Source organism: Nyctibius grandis, chromosome 6, assembly GCF_013368605.1.
Source record: "Nyctibius grandis isolate bNycGra1 chromosome 6, bNycGra1.pri, whole genome shotgun sequence".
Lineage (NCBI taxonomy): Eukaryota > Metazoa > Chordata > Aves > Nyctibiiformes > Nyctibiidae > Nyctibius > Nyctibius grandis.
In genome coordinates, this window is record NC_090663.1 from 32,698,424 (window position 1) to 32,720,984 (window position 22,561).

Consider the following 22,561-nt stretch of genomic DNA (forward strand, 5'->3'; position numbering starts at 1 on the left):
TTATCTATGATACATTGTCTTGTTTGGACTGTGTATGAATTGAAGAGGTCACAATGTTTTCTGTAATGTTTACAAATTCTTTGTTTAATAGGCACAAGGAAATATTTTCTGGGTGGAAAAGCTCCCGTCATTCATCTTGTAATTGTATAATAAGCACTTCAGAGCATTCTTCTGAAATAAAGTACAGGTATAGTGAATTCCTGAACAATATTTGTCTGTATCATTGTGTTAGAAACTGATAAGCTAAAAATGACTCTAATGTTCAACCATATTTAATGGACTTGCATCAGTAGTTTATACCTTTCTATTCTTGTACTGTATAAACATTAAATGGATTATATTAGAAGACAGATAAGTCTCCATTTTATGTGGAATAATATGCAATTAAAATCTATTTGGCATTTCTTCTTGCTGATAATATAATATTTCAGACATTCTTCACTAAGCGATCAGACTAAACAAAAGGAAAGGAGAAAAAGGGACATTGTCCATGTAAATTATTTCAATTATTATCAAAAGGAAAAATATTTTAAAAGATCTTTTTGAACCTAATCTAGGGACTCCTTACATTTAGTTAGCTCTTTACAAGATGTCAAATACCAAGACACTGTGTAATTGCTAGACTGACCTGATCGCACTATGGAAAATCTTTGTCCTGAGGTGCGGGACACTGTCACTTTGCGGTTAGAATAGCACAGCTGCACCACAGCAGATGGAGAATATGCTAAATGGAAAAGACCTGACAGGCTAAATATCCCATCTTTCAATTAATGCAGAATTGTTTCCTACATCACATTTCCTGACATTGGATATATAGAATGTAGTTTGAGATACAATATCTGGGAATTCATCTGCTTCTCCTGGAAGACTTCTCCAAAACTGGATAGGAAGAAACTTTCAGAAGACAGGAATTGTTATCAGCCATATGTGTTCCACAGAAAAGAAAAAATGTGGCAGCTTGGAAATGAAGAAGAGTGATAATGAACAAACAGAACTTCATGCTCACTTGTTTAAGAGGCAGAAAGAGAGTAGAGGCTGTCATAAAAGACACATAATGTTTTTTTCCTAAGTGTATTTTTTAAAACTCTTTAACCAACATCAGAATTAAGAATACAGGGAAACCTATGACAAAAGAATTTGAGAATATTTTGTATGTAGCATTTATTAATACCATATTTGTCTTATTCTATACTTAAAAAATACATGAGTTTCCTGCAGCTCCATGCTATAAAAAACATTTAACATCATTCAGAGAAGATGGTTCTGTATGAACAAAAAATAAACTGGTGAAGCTCCTCTGGAGTTCATGGATTTAAGATAATTTTCACCACCTAAGACCCCTGACCTTATATTTAAAACAGAAGGACTCTTTTCCTGTGTGTATGTCTTTCATGGATAACTAATCTTTCCCTGCATCTTAAATTAAGCAAATACAGATCAATGCAGAATTTAAAAATAATTTTGGAAGTGAAACAGAGCAGGGAGTCTGTTGTGGACTGTGCCTTCTGGATCATTTCTCATTCTTCTTCTACCTTTGTATTTTGGGGTCATACATACAGTAACCCACCTCTTCCCAACAAAAGCCTATACTACTTCCCTGTTGTCTACCTATTCCCCAGTACTTTCAGTCACTTTCAGCATATAAGACTATCTTCTTCCAGTAAGGCGGGGGATTGTATTACATAATTTGTAATACGTAACTTAAGAATGTTTTGTCATGAGTTAAAGTCAGTATTGGAAGATCAAAGGCCCCTTCTAAAGAGCATCTGTGGGAAGCTGAAATAGGAGGGAAGAGAAAGGCGCTGTGCATCCTGGAAGATGATCTCATGTCAGTTTTAACATGTGTAACCACATTTTAGCATTAATAAACTACATTTTGGGTTTTTTTTGCCCTTTAGCAGAATTAACAGCTAAAGACAAGAAACTAGAAGGGTTTTGACTAATAATAACAACAGCTTTATGAAACCCTGTCCAATCTTTTATGGCTGCCTTGTCCAGTCATTACAGATCTAGCCAGAGACAGTTACATTTTGTGGCTGAATTGAGAAATTACCAAACTGTAACTTCTCTTTTAACCTTGGCCCTCATGAATGATATATTACAGAAGTATACAGCATGTTGTTTTGTAAGTCAGAATAGAAGTGCATTCATCAAGACTCTATTGGCCAGTAATGTTTAACGCTTTCAGTCAAGTGGACAAACAATACAGGAATGATGAAATCACAGTTTTACCTGTTAAAAGTCTACATTTTGGCAATTTATGACGATCAGTTGGAAAAGATGTTTTCTGTTGTTCTTTATGGCTCATGACCTGGCTAATACATTTTATCAGCCATACCCTAAAGGCATACTGATGTATTAAGGTGAATAGATCATACAGTTTAAGTAATCTGTAATGATTTCAGCCTTCCCTTAACTCTTCATGCAAGCATTGAAGAAATGCTATATTAATTTACATTAGTAATGCTAAAAATTAGTTAAGTGTATCGATGGTGTGGAGAGCCTCTGTCACAGCGAAGTTTGAACTGGAAGGCAGTTCCAGTTCTCACTGAATGCAGCGGTGACTACAAGTAGCTATGGCCAGATTTGGAGACATCGTTTCTCATGGTTAGGTGCCAAATCCTAAATTTCATGATCACTAGTCACAGAGTAACTGTTCCCTCTGAATTGTCACTGGCATCAAAGACTGTCAGTTACTAAGGGAAGTGCTTCTGCTTAGGGGTAAAGCCAAAATCTGAATGGTTTTCACAGAAATTATATTAGTCCTGATGCTGTGGCCAAATTGAATTACAGCATGTGGTCAGAGATGGACTTCTTTGTCATTTGAAATTCGAAGATACTGTCATATTGTAATGTATTGTATGCACCTTTCAACCCCAGGTATACCTGCATTTCTTTTGTGAATATACTTGTCTCCTAAGACATAAAACTCCGCCATGAGGTCAGGTGAGAACACAGACATCAGATACAAGTTGACATGATACGGGTTTCGCTTTTGGTGCGACCCATGTTATTTCTCCCACGGCACTTCGCTATTCTGTTACAAACTCTGTGATGGCAGGAGTCCTCTCATCGCACCGGTGTGTAACACACCTCTCGCAGTTTGTAATACAGAAAGATCGTATTCGCATTATTTTTCTCGCTGTTTTATGCCTTGTAATTACACGGCAGGGTTTTACCTGACAGTGCACAGCTGCTGGAGGGAGCTGCTTCCCCCCCAGCTCTTCAGAGCCTGGGGAGGTTTTTCGGGCCCTTCTCTTTTCTCCCCTGCCTGCAACCTGCCCCACAGCCGGGCAGGAGCCGCCTCAGGCAGGCGCACCCAGACACAGCGGAAAGAAGCGGGACCGCCCTTCCCCACGGCATCGCCTGACAACCCCCGGGCTCCCTTCGCCACCAGAAAAGCTCCGGGGCCTCACGGGGCTCTACCGACCGTGTCACCCGCCGGCGAGGCCCGGCGAAGACCGCCGCACAGTTACCGCTCCAGCACAGCCATGCCGCCTACCCCCCACGTAGGCTTTCATTGCCCGGGCCGGCTCGGCACTGCTCTCAGGGCCGCGGCGCGAAGCCGGCCCCGAGGGAGGAGGGGCAGCCCCGACCCCACACCGCCGGCAGCGGCCCGCTGCCCCGCCTCCTCCCACCCTGGGGCTCGCCCCCCCGCCCCTGGCCGCGCCCCTATTGGCTCGATCCACCCCTCCCTCTCTTCTCCCACCCCGCTCCGCGGGCGGGCGGGCGTTACGGCCGTCACAGGCGTTACGCCACCTCCTCCGGGAGGGGGCGCTGCGCGGGCTATGCGGGCTTCCTAGCCTGCAGTCTCGCTGCTGGTGTCACGTGAGCGGAAGCGGCCGCTGTGGGCAGGGCGCAGCGGCGGGGGGTTGCGGCCGGAGCCGCCGCGGCTGGAGGCACCCGCTTCCCGTTCCCCGTCCCGACCCGACCCGACCCGGCCGGCCCGCCCGCCCCGGCTCCGCGGTGAGAGCACGGCGGCCCCGGCATCCCCCGTCCCTTCTGCCGCCCCGTGTATAGGGGCCTGCCGCTCTTTCCTCCGCGGGCCGGGCCCCACCGGTCGCCCCGGGGCGGCGTAGCCGTCTCTGGGCCGCCGGGCTCGGGGCAGGGCCGTGGCGGCAGCGGGGCACGGCGGCTGCGGCTGCCTCCCGCCGGCGGGTGCGCGGGGGAGGTGTCTCCGGGGCGGTTTCCGCAGGACTGGCAGGTGGGAGGCGGTGCCGCTGATGCCCACGGGCCCTTGGGAGGCCGCCGCTGCTATAAGTAGCAGTTTTCCTGTTAAATGATTGCGCTTTTGATCGGCTTTCGGCTGTGAACGGCGTTCCCGGGGATATTACAGTTAGGCTGCGCTCTCAAGTTACGTTTTAACCTGTTAGGATGCAGAAGTAGCATGTTTTCCTGTTTACCCGCTTAGAGAGGCTGAGCAGTGCTCCCGCAGTAGCCTGACCACATTGCTCTCGAATCCTTCCCGTGTGTTTCCTGGACAGGCTGTGGCTGTGATGTGATGTCTTTGGTAGATTTCATGTAGCCGAGGCTTTGTAACATCACTGGGGAAAAAAAAGCAGCAATGTCTAAAAGGATTTATCACAGACTGGCATCACCTCAGCCCTCTTGAAGCATTTTTCTGAGGAAGCAGCTTTATCTCCAGCTCGTTGTGCTTAGTTCTGTGTTCCTTTGGGACAGCAGGAGTTGTGTGTGAAGAACGTAGTGATGTACTTGGTCCTGGCACGTTGTGAAGGTTTTGGTGGCTGTGGCTAAGGGGGTTGAGTTTTTAACAAAAGTTGAACTATATGTTAGAGCAAGTCTTTGATATCAGGTTTAATGTGTTCTGTTTTATGGGAAAGGTGTATTCTGCACAACCTGGGCAACTTGTGTTAGCACTGAAATGGGAGAGTTAGCAAGTTGCTGCAGTCTGAACGTGATTTAGAAGGGAAAGCAAAATCCTGAATCAGGAAGGAAAGGGGGTATTTCTGAAATACAGCAGGTTGCTGGTACTTTGTGAGTTCATTTTATGTACCTATTGAAGAGTAACAGCAATGACAACATGATGCAAGTTGGGAAACAGAAGCTGGGCCCAGCATTTGATGAAAGGGGAGCAAAATTGTTAGGCAGCAGCTATGGAGTGTTACATTGCCATAGGGATGTCATATAAACAGCATTTCTTTGGATGCCCTGAGCTCTGTACACTTGACAGTACTGATTCCAGCTTGATGTATTGGCCCTTGTTTTCCCAAAGCCCTTGGGCTACTAATCTCTCAAACTACTAGATTCCCTAAGATAAGAGATGTGGTGGTGGCCAGCTGAGCTGAGGCATAGTGGCACATAAAAGACTAAAAGAAAAGTCGGTGCCTTTTCTGTTTCAAGTGCCAAGGGAACCTTTTTGTCTTTGCTGTGTGTTTGTTGGAGAAAACAACACAGGCATCTCCAAGAGAAAAATTCAGCCTAAAATTTAATTCCACGTATTGTCTCAGCATAAGGCAGTGTAGCATGTGATGTATATTAATCATGTTTTTAACACATTAGAATTTTAAGGCACAAGTTCAGAGTAATATTGGAGCTTCTATATTTAAATAAAAACATTGAAATCGATGTCTAAGTGTTGCTCTTTTTAGTCTACCTAGAATCTCTCTGTAGTGTGAGGAACTGTTCTGAATCAGGTGAATATTGCTAATTCCTTAATTTTCTGGAGCTTGGTGGGGGTTTTGTTTTGTTTTTGTTTCGTTCTTATCCAGTTGATCTCTGTAGGCTTGAGTATTGGGTGGTGGTGTTCCATTTCCCCCTGCCCCGGATTTCTAGAATCTGATGGGGACTAGACCATGCTTTGCTAGGGGACCAGGTGATTATACTGAAGTCTATCTTGGAAGTCTCCTTCAGAATTTTTTGACTTCCTTGGGATTTTATTCTTGTTTAGTACATGGTTAATTTGATGTTAGTCTTACTTTACCTCTGCAAATCCTTCATCATAAATGAATATGCTAGAAGTACAGATGCTTTCCTCTGAGCATGTTGCATACTTACTTGAAGGCACTGCCAAAGAAAACCCGAACTTTCAGTGAATGTTTTTAAACAAACCAGTTGTTAACGCATCCCACGAATTTGAGCAGCTTTCTTTTCTTACAGCCCCTCCTTCTTACCCTTTACTTTCTCCCACTGCTGGCTGCTCTTACTGCAGAGGTGAATCACTTGAAGCGGGAACCCTGTGAGCAGATCCACCCCAGTCTCTCTCCACCTCCTTTTCTGCGCTACCTCCCCCAAATAACCTGAAAACCCCGTTCTTAATGAGGAGAAAAACTAGAAGGCAAACTTTTGGGTGTTTTTAGGAAAGTACTTTTGCTATTAATGGCAAACTTCATTCATGCAACCTAATGGTCTGATTTGGTATGTGACTACGTCATTAACCTTAAACTATATTTGCCAGTGTACCAGAAGGTGTAAGGGGCAGTCCTTGATGGCCTTGTACAATCTCCTGTTTGCTGTTACAGGCTATGAGAGTGAATAAGTAATGTCGGTTTACTATCTTTCAGCAGAAGTCTGTCTTTTTTAGCATTTAGTTAGAGGGTTCAAGGTCAGCAGTTGATTCCTGGAAGAAATCTCTTGATTTATTACTAAGTGTACGTGTTTACTTTCTTTCTCTTTTTGAAATATCCTGTTACTCCCTTGCTAGATAAGAACCTTCATAATTAAAAAAAGTGTTCCGAGCTCCAGCCTGTGCATCCAAGAAAAGGCAGCAAACTAGTCAAACCTAATGGGCTTATCTTTGTAAAATTGTGTTGTGGCCTTTTCAGATCTAGACGTCCCTGAAGTCAAACTTTCTACCAGCTACAAAGATGCATTTCTTTATTCTGCCTTACTGTAACAATTGCCAGACCCTCACTTGAGGATAAAGAGGAAGAAGAACAGCCTGTTACATTTAATAGTATGTCGTAGCTGGCAAGAGCAGGGAAACAGGTCTTTGCAAAACATTAAAACACAAAACAAAGAAACCCAACACTATTTCTGGAGGCTCAGAGATTTGTTGCCTTAGGTGTGTATCTGTCCCCATACTTTGTGTCTTCCAGGAGCTGTTCTGTTATAAGGAAACTTTTATGAAAAAGACTTCAATGTTCAGAAGATAAATCTGATCTAAGAGTTAAGAAAAATGTATTAAGTTCTATTGCACGGGCCCTCTGCAATGTCTTGTGTTTTTATTCATGAAAAAAACAAAAAGTAATGCTTGCTTGCTGGGTAAAGTTAAGTTATAGACATGGTGCCACTCATATGGTAATAATAAGTTCCTAGTAACTCTCTAGGAGCTGGCAGTGATGAATTTCACAAAGATAACCACCACAAATGTTCTTAACAGAGGTATTAACCTGGGAAAACTAGTACAGACTGGGCTTTTTTGTTTAGGTTTTTTTTTGCCACCGAATGGAATGTGATGTGCTTATTCTGCTTTGAGCAAGCTGTTTGAGCAGGATACTTGAGAATGCTCTTGTAACATGGGATCAAGTTCTAATTCAGAATTTCTTTTACGACACCAAGGCAGGAGGGAGTGAGGAACCAAGCAGGCCACGGATCCTGAATCAGAATTATTTTTTCCCTCTACCAGAAGAGAATTAAGATGTGTATGTGGTACACCAAGACTCAAAAGTAATAATTTGTTAGACTTGAAGTTGTGGCATCTGAGTGGTGTATTGATACAGTATGTCATAGCAGTCATTCCAGAATGTATTCCAGAAATCTTCATGCAAAGCAGGGAGCCAGAGACACTTTTTCTCCCTCTAAATGGAACATTATTTTCAATTTGATCTGCCAAACGTATACCCTTGATTTGGTGAAAGAGTCCTGAAAATTTAATTGAAGACTTTAGGTATATTTGAAGGATTCTGGACTTTAAGTTTCATTTAAGCTCATCACTGTAGTGACTTTAGTTTCACATTCTCCATCCTTCAAATTTTGTGGGTTTTTTTGTTCACCTGTCTTCATACAGATTTTTACCAGATCCACGGCATTCGTATCATTCTAAAATTCCACTACTTAGTGAGGGAGTCTTTTTTCTTAATTCCCATTTCAACTGTTTTGTTAATGCCTCACATTCCACTTTACTACCAAGAAGCTTTTTGTTCTCCATTAAAATAGACAGAAGGATCATCCTAGTGTTGATAAATTACAGTTGTCTAACTGAAGTAAGATAGTAAGCTTTATCTTGAACTTTTTCCTAAAGTGGGCTGGTCTTCTACCTATCTGTCGTGCTTGTCTAAATTATGATTCATTAAGTTACCTGTAAAATTTAATGTAAAGAAACTGTAGTTGCTGTAAGTAAATGACTGGTTCTTTTTTTTTTTGTGAGTGTTAAATGTGCCTGAATGTATTAGACTTCTTAAACCTTTCAGCTGAGAGAAAATGACTGCAATCAAGCATGCTTTACAGAGGGACATTTTCACTCCCAACGATGAACGCTTGTTGAGCATTGTGAACGTGTGCAAAGCAGGCAAAAAGAAGAGAAACTGCTTTTTGTGTGCCACAGGTACGTAGTAATACCACACCGTATTTCTTGTCTTCACCTTTGTTTTTTATTCAGTTGCATTTGTCTTAGCTTTATTTACAATATTTATTCTTACCCCTTATAAAACAGGTGCTTTTCATTTCTAATGGAGAAAATCAATTGTAGCTTATACTTCCATTATTGCTTCTATTAAAAAAGAAACAAAACCCTGTACTTTTATTCCCAGATCTCGTTGTAATTTGAAATGAAAGAATCAAAATTATTTGTGTGGGACTGGTGGGCGCTTGAAGCAGGCTTTATATAGTGCTTAAAAGGGGATTTAGTAGGCATTTAGACTGATCAGCCTAAATAAAATGCAATAAAGAGTACCGGTTAGAGTCCAAGGCAGAGCACTCTGGAAAGGCATAGTAACTGAACTGAATTCTAATGTTCCTTTGAGTGTATGGGTATTATATTATGTCTCTTTAAAAAATTAGGTGCTTTGGGTCAATCTGTCAATAAATTAGCTCGCTAGATTTTTTTTTGACTGAGAAATCTCAGAAATGTTTTTATTCTGACTATAATCTCCAGTTACCTCTGTGCTTTGTCAGTTATGTGGCCATGGTCTGAGGTCTACTGTATCAAAGAAATAGCTGTAAATTAGGTTCATTACTTCACCAGCTGTGTAGAGTTGTATATTTGGTTGACTGAGACTTAAACTGAGCTGTGGATATTGTGGATGAAAATGTTTCCAAGGGTCTCTTTTAATCAAATAAATATTATGAAATCTCCCCCAGAGATAATTCATTTCAAAAGTTGAAGTACAGCAGAAACAGATGTTAAAGTAACTTGTGCATTTTGAAATTGCTCTTTTGCTTCGTTTAACAGTGACAACGGAACGACCAGTGCAAGTAAATGTGGTAAAAGTGAAAAAATCTGACAAGGGAGATTTCTACAAAAGGCAGACTGCATGGGCACTCCGGGATCTTGCTGTTGTTGATGCCAAAGATGCTGTTAAAGTATGTGTAACTTTTTTTGGTTTAGGGCTCTGCTCAGCACATTCTTTTGGTTCCAAGTTAGAGTTAACTTCCTTGATACCGACTGCTTTAAAGCTTAGATTGATAACACGTTAATTAGGAATGATGCTTATGCCTGCATTTTCTTCCAGCCTTTCCAAGAATATAACCCTGGTAAACTGAATAAGAGTAGTCTAGATATAGAAAGAGCAATATTCTATATATAGCAATATTCTATAGCAATATTGAATAGCAATATTCTGAATATCTGTCCTGTTTCTTGTAGTGGTCTCTCAGTGACCCTACAGTGCTTGTGCTAAGGACCGTTACTTTTTAGTTTGTTTCAAGTTTTGTGTACATTCTTACTCAAGCTTAGCTTCCTCTTAAAAAAAATTGTGACAATCTTACTGATGACATTGAGCTACATGTATTGTTTTTTGCTAGGACACTTAAAACATTCTTTTGAAGGTGAGCTCTTACATCTGTTCTCTAAATCATGACGTTGGCCATTTGTTGGAAAGCGTACAGTCCTGAGGTATTCTTCTTTTCCATAGAAAAGAGTAACCTATCTTTGATGATTTAAATTCATCTGTTGTCATAAACTAAGATGTACAAACAGGTAGAGGTAAAAATTCTTCATCCTGTGATGTCTGGTTTTATGTTCTGTTAACGGGTGATTTGGAAGAATAGTGCAGAAAAATATGAAGTTAAAAGTTCTTTTATTTCCCCCTCCCCAAGTGTAGGTTAAATATGTTTTGTTATTTCAGCTATCCACATACTTGTTGGCTAGATTTTAGATTTTTCTTGCTGTTCCTAAGTACCCTGTTGGAGAATTGCTTCTTTCAGGTTAAGATTCCGTTAAAAGTTTTACCATCTTTCACGGCTTTTTCTTGCAAAACAGAATTCAGTTAACTATTTTCAGAAAGGTACTGTAATGTATATGTCACTCTAAAGAGCAATTTTGAAATTTTCTTTCAAAAAACAAACATTGAATGCCAAACTCTCTCATAGTAAAAAACGTCAGAATTAAAGTTGATAGGTGCATCATGTTTCGGTTTCCAAACGTGATCCTATGCAACTCTTTTGACACAGGCCTTTTCTGCAGTAGTTGTCAGATGGCTAGAATTTTATGTGATGATACTCTTTGTTTAGAAATGTGTGGTAATTATATTTATCAATATAAACTACAGAAAAAAACAGAACTGCCTTTATTGCACTCTACAGGAAATACCCTTTCCCATCATGTGCGGTTTCATGTGCAGCCTGCTTCTACAGATAGTAGTGTCAATATAATTAATAAGTAGCAGCAATAGTAGTTTTTACAAACTATATATAAGTAAGAATTTAACATGTATCTGAGACAATAACGTTTTTCATCAGAAGGAGGCTGGACCTTGTAAAATGCTTGGAATATGATCCTTAAAACAGACATTACCAGTTGCAGTCCATGCTGAGTTCATAAGTGGCTGTAGAAGGGAAAGTACTTTATTCAATTGTTATCAAAGCAATGTTCTTATCAGGCAATAAATCTAGTTGAATAATACTTCTATAGTAGTTTTTTACCATTAAAATACCAAGTGGTCTTTTCTGTCCTGTTCTGCTCCAGCGTGTTCATTCCTTCAAAACCTGCCCTTTTTCCAAGAAATACGTGAAGCTATTTCACGTGCTATTAAATGTTGTCATATCTAAAAAATAGATAAAGTGCTCATAATTTTTTTCCCTTCCCTATTCCCCTAAGTCTCCTTGAATTGTGTTGTATATGTTGTCAGTAATTCCAGCTACTGTTTTTAGTTTCAGAAGGCTAACACAAGGCATTAGCCATTCTCAGGACAGTGTTTCAGGGCAGACAGTGCTGTCAAATGATTCTTGAAACTCTTACAGATCTATGTAGTATGTGTTATTGTTGCCTTATTTGGCTTGACAAAATACTGTCTTCATAGTGTGGATTCTGTTTTTTCACTTTCACAGGATGACAGTGTTGGTGTATCAGCTTCAGGTTGGCATCTGTGTAATTTTTTTATCCTGTCATCTCAATATTTAAAGGAGCAAACAATCTCTGCTGCTCAGAGATTCATTTGACTGTTGAGACTGTAACATATCTCATCTTTTGCAGGAGAATCCTGAATTTGACTTGCATTTTGACAAAGTGTACAAATGGGTTGCAAGCAGCGCGGTGGAAAAGAACACCTTCATTTCATGTATCTGGAAACTCAATCAGAGATATCTTAGAAAGAAAATTGACTTTATTAACGTTAGTTCACAGCTTTTGGAAGGTAAATTTCTACAACTGTATGTTAAGCATAGAGTTTAATAATTATTGATGTAAAACAGACATACTAAAAAAAAATCCTAATCCTGATGTTTTTTCCTATTCAGTTTTTATTCTTTTATATTTTCTAAGTCTTCAGATAAACAAGGTGACTAGATAACAAACTTTCTGTTAGAAAACTGAGAACCGAGACAAAATACTTTATTAATGAAATTCTAAATATTGATAAGCTTATTGTATTTCTAAGACATTCTGTTTCTTGAACAAAATAAAATCTACCTGCAAGATCTGGTAGGTCTGAATGTGTAATAAATCTGCTTTTATTCCTGTTTTCATTTCCCCTGAATTAGAAAAATGCTCTAAAAAGTGACTCTTCAGTAGCATGCTAAAGGTTATATGAGATTTTATATGAGATTTCTAGTTTATAAACTGTGAAGCATGTGTTAAATTTTGTTGAACCCTGTTACAGTTTACATGACTGGTTGCTAAGAAAGGCTTTGTACCTTGTTTACTCATGCTGTATTAAATATTTTTACAGTCACGTTATTTTTAATAGATAGATACATTTTTTTAGTAAAGCCTAGTGAGTAAGCATATCTCGCATTGAGTCTGTCAGAAGTGGCTGAACTGTTGATATTAAATACTAGACTGGTTTGTGCAGAAGAACGTGGATTAGAAATGTAAAACAGGGAGGATAGCATCTCTATATTTTGATGTTGACTGAAATTTGCTTTTAACCAACCTCTAACTCTTCAAGTTTGTGCAATATTAAAACATTGAAACTTACTGCCACTTAAAAATATACACACTGTTCCTCCTTTGTCTAGCTAACATTCTCTGCTTTCTTTCCTCTGCCTTTCCGTACCTTTCAATTCTTCAGAACTGCCTAAAGTTGCAGAAGGTGCGTAACGCCTTTTTCCTTTATTCTGCTTTGTAAGCAATTTTTCTTAAATAATACACTTTTTCTTTCTTTTTTTTTTTTTAATAGTGCTTTGAATAGCTTATCAAGTTGCTAGGGTTAAAGAGGTGTTTCAAAACTCCTAAACACTTTCTGAATAAGTGAGACAGTATGTCCTTTTGTACATGCAATAAAGGAAGGTGGCTATTTGTATTTTGCTTATGTTGCATGATTTGGAAAACATCACTGTTGGGAACTGGTTCTGGAAATCTTAATGAAGCCCGTGGAAGACTGAGACTTGAAAAAAGTCTATGTAGGTAGCAGGTGCTTGTTATGCAGTTGTTTAATAGATTAATTTACTTAAAGATAGTGGAACATACTTAAGTACTCTTAAAATGCTTGTGACTTGCTGCACTTGATAACGTGTTTTATTTCCCTTCTCTGTGTAAGAATCTGTTCCAAGTGGAGAGAATCAAAGCGTAGCAGGAGGTGATGAAGAGGCTGTGGATGAATACCAGGAGTTAAATGCAAGAGAGGAACAGGATATTGAAATAATGATGGAAGGGTGTGAATATGCTATTTCTAATGCTGAAGCCTTTGCAGAGAAGTTGTCGAGAGAGCTACAAGTGCTAGATGGGGTAAATATTTCTTCTTATGTACAGTGTGTTAGCATGTTGAACTGTTTTCATTGATACTGACTATGTAGCATTCTTTGAAAAGGTAGCTAACATATTCTGCCACATGTTTAAATATAAATGTATATCTGCTCCTAAGCAGAACTACATCCTGTCTGTTATCAGGTTTTAAAGATCTCCAACTTTGCGCTCTACCTTCCAGGCCTTCTGGGATGAGTTGCAGGCTTTCAAATGAGGAGTTGAGAAGAAAAAAAAGGAGGCATTCTGCATATACCTTTCTTGAAGACAGGGGTACAGGGAGAAGGAGAATAGATGTTCGTGTCCATGGATATGAACTCTTATGCCTAAAATACTACTCTCAGTGTAATTAGTAAACTGGCTTAGTCTAATAACGTTGCAGAATTTGGCTGTCTGTAACAGTACCTGTTGTTTACTATTTTGCTTTTTAAACAACCCACCATTCTAGAGGTCACGTAGAAAACTTAAGGAGAGGCAGAGGATCTAGTCTTGAGGGAGCAGTCAACAGCCTCCTCAAACTGTCAAGCTGGATGTTTCTCATATTTTGAAAATGGCTGATATCATAGAGATAGCTGATCTTGCAACAGAAAATGTGACCTTATCACCTAATCTGTTTTTGTGGAGCTAAAAATGTTCCAGTATAGTAGGGATTACTGTTTGGTTTTTATTTTTGTGCAGATCAATACTTCAATTCTAAGAACATGAGCAAATTTTTGGCTTTATATCTCTTCTTTATGAAATAAAGAAGTGTCATAGACTGAGGGACTGCTGTGTTCAATAACACTTTGAGAAGTACTACAAGCTTATATTGTTTTGTCTCTTTCATCAAGAGTTTTGGAAAGCGTTTATTTGGCAGTGAAGGAGACAAAAGGAGATATCAGAATGCTTTTGAGATATAAAAGTGTTGCTTAAAGTGTTGTGGTTTAATTTTCTGTACAGGCAAATATCCAGTCAATTATGGCCTCGGAGAAACAGGTGAATATCTTGATGAAGCTGCTGGATGAAGCTCTAAAGGAAGTTGACCAAATTGAGCTAAAGCTGAGCAGTTATGAAGAAATGCTTCAGAGTGTAAAAGAGCAAATGGATCAAATTTCAGAAAGCAACCACCTAATCCATCTCAGCAACACAAATAATGTGAAGCTACTGTCAGAGATAGAGTTCTTAGTGGTAAGCATTTTTACTGTATTTACTATGGTTATTCATATCAAGTACCCTCTTTAGCAACCATGTATGAGGTACACTTAAAATGATGAGTTTATTTTTCTGTTTTATTATTGCACTAACTTCAGGAAGTTTTTATAATGATGGGATTATATTTATCATTCTTGGTTCAGCAGCATAGCAGACTAACCTGTTTCAGGCTTATGGACAAGCATTGGAACAGGCTGCCCCGGGAAGTGCTGGAATCACCCTCCCTGGAGGTATTTAAAAGACTTGCAGATGTGGTGCTTAGGGACGTGATTTAGCAGTGGACTTGGCTTCGTTTATGGTTGGACTTGATGATCCAACCTAAATGATTCTGTGATTCTGTTCTATGGTTCCATGACAATACTGTCCATTATTTTGTAGAATCACATGGATTTGGCTAAAGGTCATATAAAGGCTCTTCAGGAGGGAGATCTGACATCTTCTCGAGGAATTGAGGCCTGCACTAATGCAGCAGATGCCCTTCTGCAGTGTATGAATGTAGCTCTTCGTCCAGGTAATGTTTTCGATAGACTACAGTCTAACATACAGAATTTATTATGGTATTGCCTGTATTATATGTGCCTTTCCAACTAGTCTCAGATTTTGTTTCTGTAGGTTGAGGGAATTGTGACCTCTGGTCCTTTTGTTTCCCACATGCAATATATTACTATATATTTTGTACTCTGTGAAGATCTTTTTGTTTTTAGGACATGATATGCTTCATGCAGTGAAACAGCAACAGCAGCGGTTTAGTGACTTGCGTGAGCAATTTGCACGGAGACTTGCCAGCCATTTGAACAGCGTATTTGTTCAGCAGGTATTTTTTCTCACTATTTTATATGAAATTTTCAGTCACAAACTTTTCCTGAGAAAAAAACGAAGCCACCTAAAGTTGGACATGTTCTGTGATGTAATCAGTAAACGAATGGACTGCTAGAGGCATTTCGAGCAGATATATTACTAAGCATACCAAACTATAGTTGCGTACAGAATTCTCATATTTAAAAAAAACCCACCTCTCTTTAGTGGGTTTGCTATCTGAATTAAACACATTGTGTGATATAGAAGGATTTATTTTAATTGTAAGGCTTGATTAATTGAGGAGAAAAAGCACTGACTTTTTTTTAAGGGTGTCAGAGGCTGAGAACAGTGGAGTTCTTGCTGTCTGAACTTCCAGGGCCATATAAAACCAAAAACGTACAAAGTAAAATGTCTAAACCTTGATTTTTGAGCCTTAACTTGAAATATTCAGAAATCACTGTCCTGAGACTATCACTGTCCTGAGACTAGTTTCCTAAAGGCTGAATGTCTTTTTTTAGCATAATTTTTTTTAATTTCTGTATTTTTTCTATCTCTAATTAGTTTACTCAGACCCTCCTTCAACTCTATAACAGGTCCAGCTGTCTTTCCATTCCAGTGAGTACATTGGGTTTGATACAAGCTTTTCTAACTAATTTTTTTGAGCTTGACTTACCTAACTAGCAGCTGCATCTTTGGCTTTACAAAAAGGAATTGATCCTTACCAGTCGCAGATCATCAGACTTATGCCCCTTCTCACTTCCATTATTTTTATCAGCCCTCAAGCTTTGTTTATCTGTTTATGAGCTAACATTCCTCTGATGTGATCTCCAGAAATTGCTAAGAGACAGATTGAGATATATGGAGAAAAAATATTTTCAGGAAATTGTAATATGATACAACTGTACAGATACTGCAGTTGCGTGCAATTGTACGCAATATATATTAGCGCAATCAAAGTTTTAGAAGTTTTTGTTTTTATGTATTAGACTGTATGCAGAAAGTGGAATAGAATTATGCTAGATAATTGTATAGAAAATTGCATTTGAGAGTACAAGCCTGGCTTTTTATGGCAAAGATAAGTGCTTCCTACATTTTCTTCACTTTGCAGAATTCCAGTTCTACAGCGTGTTAAATTTTTGTTTCTCCTGTTACTTTTCATATTTTGAAAAACTGAGCACAGTCTATGTGTCCTGGCCTCTAAATGAGCAAGGAGAAGCTATGTTGTGTAAGTCCTGTGTAAATGCATTCACAAAGTTTGAATATTGGACTTGCACATGAAAGTAGCAGTTTAATGGAATGCCTTTTCTAATGTTCTGTTCTGAGGACTTTATTTTTTAAAATGGTAAGAGATTATTGCTATGTAATACTACATGTATTAGATGAAAGAGAGAAAGAGACTTTTCAGTGGTATTGAGAATGCTATTACTAATTTCCAATTTTAATTTTTTAAATTTTTTTTTTTTTAAATTCTGGTACTAATAGTGGCCTCACATTGTATTTCATATAAATTTGCCCTCTGAAAAGTTTTGGCCTGCTGTTAGCTGTGAGATATTAATCAGCAGATAAAAGACACGACCTTGCTGTAAGGTGAGGCGGGAAGAGTTCGTTAACTGCAAGAGATGAGCCTCTGCAAAGCCTTTTTGCTTGTTGCAACAGAAAAGAAAAAGTTTGTATACTTCATTTTGAGGTACAGATTCAAGCTTTGGAGGTATAATAGATTTTTGTGTTGTCTTACTAAAATTACCTTGTTTTGTTAGTCTGATGAATAGAATATAGCAATTTCTCAGTCCCATGTTTTTGAGAAGTCTAACTGGAATACTTTGTTACCTTTAACATCTGAAGAGTTGCATTATTTGTTTAGAATGTTTCTTAAAAAAATTAAAGCACTTCAGAAAAAAACTAAGGCGTATAAAGATTTCTAAATTAAAATGGCAAATGAAAACATGATGATGCCTAGGCAGCTGCTAATACATGCAAGACATATTCTGATTCGAAACTCATTAGATGGAAAACCAAAGTTGCATTGACTTTTTGGCCTAAAATATATTATCTTGGAAGTATGAAATTGTTCTTTTTTTTAAAGCAAACAAACCTAATGCTGTGATTCAAACTACTGTTGTAAGGTACAAAGTGCTTCGTCTCCTTTACATAAAAATGAGAATAAATCTTAAAAGTTTTAAACCAGAAATGCAACTATGGATTGCCGTTCACTGCAGTGTTAACAACTGTTCTGTTTTCAGTAACTGTTACTAACAGTTAATGTAGTTGTCTTTATTGTGTCCTAATAATATTTGATTAATCTTACTGTGTGTCTATAACTTTAAAGATTTTTATTTTTTAAACAACCAGGTTCAGCATTTAATTGGAAGGCAACTCAGGACCTTCTGCCTTTGAAATATGAAATAGTTTGAAGGATTTGAAAACTATGAAATAGTTGAATAACAAACTTGCAATATCATTTTGTAACAGTTAGTATAAATGTGTATGTAGTGAGAGGAAGCCTGTTAATTATGATGGAGAAGGTACACCTAGAAGCTCCATGATGTTTTGGAGCAGACTTGAACAGGAAATAATTTAAGGACAGCCAGAATGATTAGTCCTGTGGAAGAGTTCGCTGGAGAGAAAAATTTATCTTGGGAGGGGATTTGTCATCTAGCTTTATGAAGACTGCAACTACTAAGCAAAAATAGTAAGTTGTGTGTAATAAAAGGATATGAATAAAATCGTTAGATGAAAGAAGCAATAAAATTTGCATAGCTGAGTATTTCTTAGCAGTAATATGAACTAGCCTTTGTACTGACCTTAGTTGAAGGAACCTGTGAAAGCCACCAGCTAAATTATCTTAAACTATAATGAACTTGAACGTTTAAAATGCATGCTGTAGGAATGTTGCACACCAGGGGATAGGAGAGAGAACCATAAATGGTTTTCTATATCTAGTTTGTATAAAAGCGTATCAAAGATCTGTTGAAAATATTTGCTATATGCATGACCAGAAGTACACACGCTGAGTGTCATCTCGGTAATCACATCAGTGGCTGTGTGGCTAATGCTGGCTGGATTCCAATTCCAAATTATATGTGCAATAATTACACTTTACAAAGTTAGCTCTTTGTTGGAGTCAGACTACAAGATTGCTTTTAGAAGGAGATTAACAGTGTGAACCCTTCCCACTGTCTGTGAGAATAAATGAATGAAGTTGTCTAGGACTTGTTTCTTTGGGTCCATTTGTGTCTCAGTTTATGTAGTTGAGAACAGGACTTAGTTAAGTACGTGTTTGTGCTGGATACATAAAAGAATTCCAGCTTTATTCAGAAGCTGGCACATTCACATTGTGTTACTTAGTAAAGATTAGTCTTTTACAAATAATATCAAGACTCATATTTTCATTTTTTTAGAACAAAAAAATCTATGAATGTATTGTGGAAGCTTTTAGGACTTTTTTTAACCAAAGACTTGAACTGATTAGTACCCAATGCAATAGAGAAGGGTGAGCCGAAGTTGCCTCAGTTTTGACTCTGTGATCCAAACTGGCTTCTGTTCTAACCTGAAGACATGCAAAGGCAGTTTTTAAACTGTATAGCTTATATTCTACCAACTTGTCGTATCCAGGGCAGAACTGTCCAGGAATGCTTCCTGTGTCAGGGACTGACATTGACTGACCTACATAAACCACCCACTTGTTCTGCTACAGGAATTGAAGACCAGTTAGGACAATCTTTTTGTGCTGCCATGGCACAAACTATACTTAAGAACAAGTTCTGTTGCTGTATTTATTGCAAACCTGGTAAAAAAGACTTTACAGAAAATATTAAAGCCATTTTGAAATTAGGTCACATCCTCCCTTCCGTTAACCCAGGGCTGATGGTTCTGTGTTCTGCTTCATGACTGAACTGTGGTGTTATCTTGCTTGCTTCCTGAATTGCTCGGGAAGCTTGTGAGTTCAAGCAAGTGAAAGCTTAAAAAAGCTAAACCACATGTTGTTCAAGCAGTATGATGTGATCTTCACTTAAAGGATAGTGTGTTTTTCAGGAGATAAGCCAGAGAAAAGGAGGAGCATGAAGTTAGCAGCCTGCTGTTAAATGTATTGGGTTTTGCTGCATGTTATAAACTGTTTAACTCTAGTAAATGTTTACTGAAAGTGTGTATGTGTCTGCATTTGTGTGGAGAGGGAGAACATAGGTGAACTGATGTTTTTAACACTTGGCCAAAGTGGACTAAAGTGGGTTGAATTGGAGCAGATTTTCAGAGGCATAGCATAAAGCTCCTCCCTGACACCTAGGCCATCCATTGACTGGGGACTTGAAATGTCTTACGTTATATGGGAACAACATCTTTAAAAAGAAGCAGCTATGGATTTTTTTTTTCTTTTTTTTGGTGTAGAGGAATAATGTAATAATCTTCTAGAACTTTTCAGAAACAGTTGAACACTTGTCGTTAAATCTTCACTCAGCTGTACCTTGCGTTCTCTTGCAAAAAATGCCAAATTGACTCACCCTGAAGGGAAAGTGGTGAACAGCAAGAGCCTTACAATGAACAAGCTTACTAAGATGCATTACCTGCCACAGCTGTATCATCTCGGTGTCCATATTATGTTAGGCGTCTTTTCAATTTACGTCTCTAGACTTTGTTTCTATGCAAGATATTTTGATGCTTTTCTATTTGTCTAAATGGGGTGCTGTCTTCGTTTTAAGTTTTTCAGGAAACTTCTAGTACATTTGTATAGTGCTTCCAAATTTACTTTAATACTTTCTCTTACCAAGGGTCACGATCAGAGTTCTACTCTTGCCCAGCACTCTGTTGAATTGACATTACCCAATCACCATCCATTTCACAGAGATTTACTTCGATATGCTAAACTGATGGAGTGGCTCAAGAGCACAGATTATGGAAAATACGAAGGGCTAACAAAGGTATGTGAAGTGCTCAAATAATGCTAAAGAATAATATACTATTTTTGAGAGTCAAAAGAATTACCTGTGTGTATATGCATGTCCTTTTAGTATTCCTTCATATTAAATTTAATTCACTGCTCCTCTTTTCTTGTTCCTCTTTGGAATAGGAAACTTCATTTTTTGGTGTTTGTTGTATCCTGTATTTTTTTTTCCTCCAAGATTCTATGTCTTTCTTCTGAAGTATCATAAGGTATTAATCGTAATATTGATGTAAGACAAGTTTGCCATTTTACAGCCTAATAAGAAAAATAATTAAGCTATTTTCATGTTGATATGCTTATTGCCTGTGTGACATCTTTGTTTCAACAGACCTTCATTTCACTTGGGAATATAAAAAACTTGAGAAGTCTCTTGTAAAGTAGATTCAATAGAAACATTTTGGCTTTGTATATATGTAACTTTTAACTACCTTGTTTAAACCTGACATGGAGTGAAAAAAATTACTACAGAAGTATAGAAAATGTTTAGATAGAAATCAAGGGAAAGTTAGGCCTTACAGAACAAGTCTTCTTTTATTAAAGTACTGTCATTCTTCAAAACTCAGCCATGGAAGATTTAATTAACTCTTAAAATGGCTTTGAAATAGTTGTTCTTTTGCCTTCAGTGTAAAGCAAATAGTCAATGAATGGTTGACATCTTGGTGATCTTCCAATAAAAAATTGAGAGACTTAAATATTTATGTATTATGTGTGCTAAGTAACAAAGTTTTGAAGAACATGGGAAAAAAAATCTTGGGTGACATTTGTTAATAAATAAAATATTATAGAAACCTTTGTGCTAAAAATCTAAACAAACCAGATAATTTTCAAACTTATTTCAGTTGTTGTGCCTCTTGTCTTTTTAAAAGTTGAGCTTATTTTTGGCAGTGTTGCAAACAAATTATTTTGGGATTGATTGAATCTTGTAGTGAGTAGGCACGCAGAGTTTGTGCTTCCCAAAGTTTTCTGGTCTTTTGTTTTCCGTGTGAGAATAGTAATAAAGGAGGTCACACACCCAGGAGGATGTGTAGGAATGTCATCCTATTTGCCTTTTTTTGGGCATAGTAAGAGTCTAGTAAAAGAGGCTATAGAGAATGGTGCTGAATTCTGTCCATTCTACCCTTGAATTGAATTCTGTGATGCTCAACCACTAGTAATCCTATTTGTATGTACAACATTGCATCTCTTCCCTTATGGAGAGGAAGTAGCAATTTCTGATTGATGCTCAATGAACTCACTAGGGAAATAAATATAACTTGCTTAGATACCACAAATATATTTTTGTGCATGCTACGTAAATATATAAATACATATATAGTCCTAAACAATTTCTTACTTAGTAGAACTTACATACTTGCTGGTGTGCTGGGTTTTAAGTTCTATTTAACTGTAATAGAACAAAGTCAATATGTATACCTGTTAACTAACTTTACATTTTTCTTTTGAGAATTATATGGATTATTTATCACGACTATATGAAAGGGAAATAAAAGATTTCTTTGAAGTTGCCAAGATCAAGATGACGGGCACAACCAGAGAAGGAAAAAAGTTTGGTAAGCTTGCAGGAGGAATCTTCTTATTTGCTTATAAAATACTCATTACAACACCTACGGCTGATTTTATAATGGTGTAAAATTGTTTACTTTTGGCAACGTGGAAGAAGTTGGATGAAAAATACGATTGGTAAAACTTCTAACTTCCACAAGGCCAAAGTAGTGCAACTGAAATCTTGTGAAATTGGTCAAGATAAAAGGATAAAAAATGATATTTCTCAGATTTCTCACATTTTCAAATCTGCACTCAGTTTTTAACAAACTACCAACCATATTTCGTTACTTGAACTATCCTGCTTTATTACTGGAAGAAATTTGAAAAATCAACTCTTGTAATTAAAGAAAGCTTGGGCAGCACATGTGTGTGCTCCTTCTGCTATTACGTCTACTTTTAATAAGTTTTGGGTGGATTTTGAAGAAGCTAGTTTTAATGCTAATTCTGCCTAAGGAAACTTGTGTATTTCTTTGTGTTTTCAGTGGGATTTACCTATGTTGTCTGAGACTAGAAATCATACTTTAACTTGTAAGTCTTTCTGTTTAAGGGTGTGTGTATTCCTGCTAGGATTAAATAGTCTAGTGTGAGTATGGAAGTGAAGCTTTTTAAAAAAAAAAATCACCTGAATACCTAGAAAGCAACAGTGATGTAAGTGTATTTATATATTGGCTATTCTGTATTTTAAAGTGCACTGTTTCAAAACTTGTTTAAAATATTTATATTTGCACAGTTCACCAGTTTCCAAATTCTAAACTCAGAAATTATATGCAGCTTTAACTAGTAAGTTCTGTCAA

The 22,561-nt window shown here is 38.0% G+C and overlaps 1 protein-coding gene across 7 annotated transcripts in view; it reads left to right on the forward strand.

Moving 5' to 3' along the window:
* Positions 1-3,856: 3,856 nt before the first annotated feature.
* EXOC1 (exocyst complex component 1) overlaps positions 3,857-22,561 on the forward strand; it is a 32,762-nt gene continuing 14,057 nt past the window's right edge. Inside the window, exons 1-12 of one of the 7 annotated variants that reach the window (XM_068403050.1) lie at positions 3,857-4,204; positions 8,370-8,503; positions 9,350-9,480; positions 11,591-11,750; positions 12,627-12,647; positions 13,095-13,282; positions 14,237-14,464; positions 14,867-14,999; positions 15,193-15,302; positions 15,848-15,901; positions 20,050-20,199; positions 21,667-21,772. In XM_068403050.1, coding sequence (XP_068259151.1) covers positions 8,380-8,503; positions 9,350-9,480; positions 11,591-11,750; positions 12,627-12,647; positions 13,095-13,282; positions 14,237-14,464; positions 14,867-14,999; positions 15,193-15,302; positions 15,848-15,901; positions 20,050-20,199; positions 21,667-21,772 — 1,405 coding nt within the window. In that variant the 5' untranslated portion in view covers positions 3,857-4,204; positions 8,370-8,379. Of the gene's footprint in view, positions 4,205-5,862; positions 8,504-9,349; positions 9,481-11,590; positions 11,751-12,626; positions 12,648-13,094; positions 13,283-14,236; positions 14,465-14,866; positions 15,000-15,192; positions 15,303-15,847; positions 15,902-20,049; positions 20,200-21,666; positions 21,773-22,561 lie in introns of those variants that run through there. The other 6 variants (XM_068403048.1, XM_068403051.1, XM_068403053.1 and 3 more) reach the window with 6 other exon arrangements.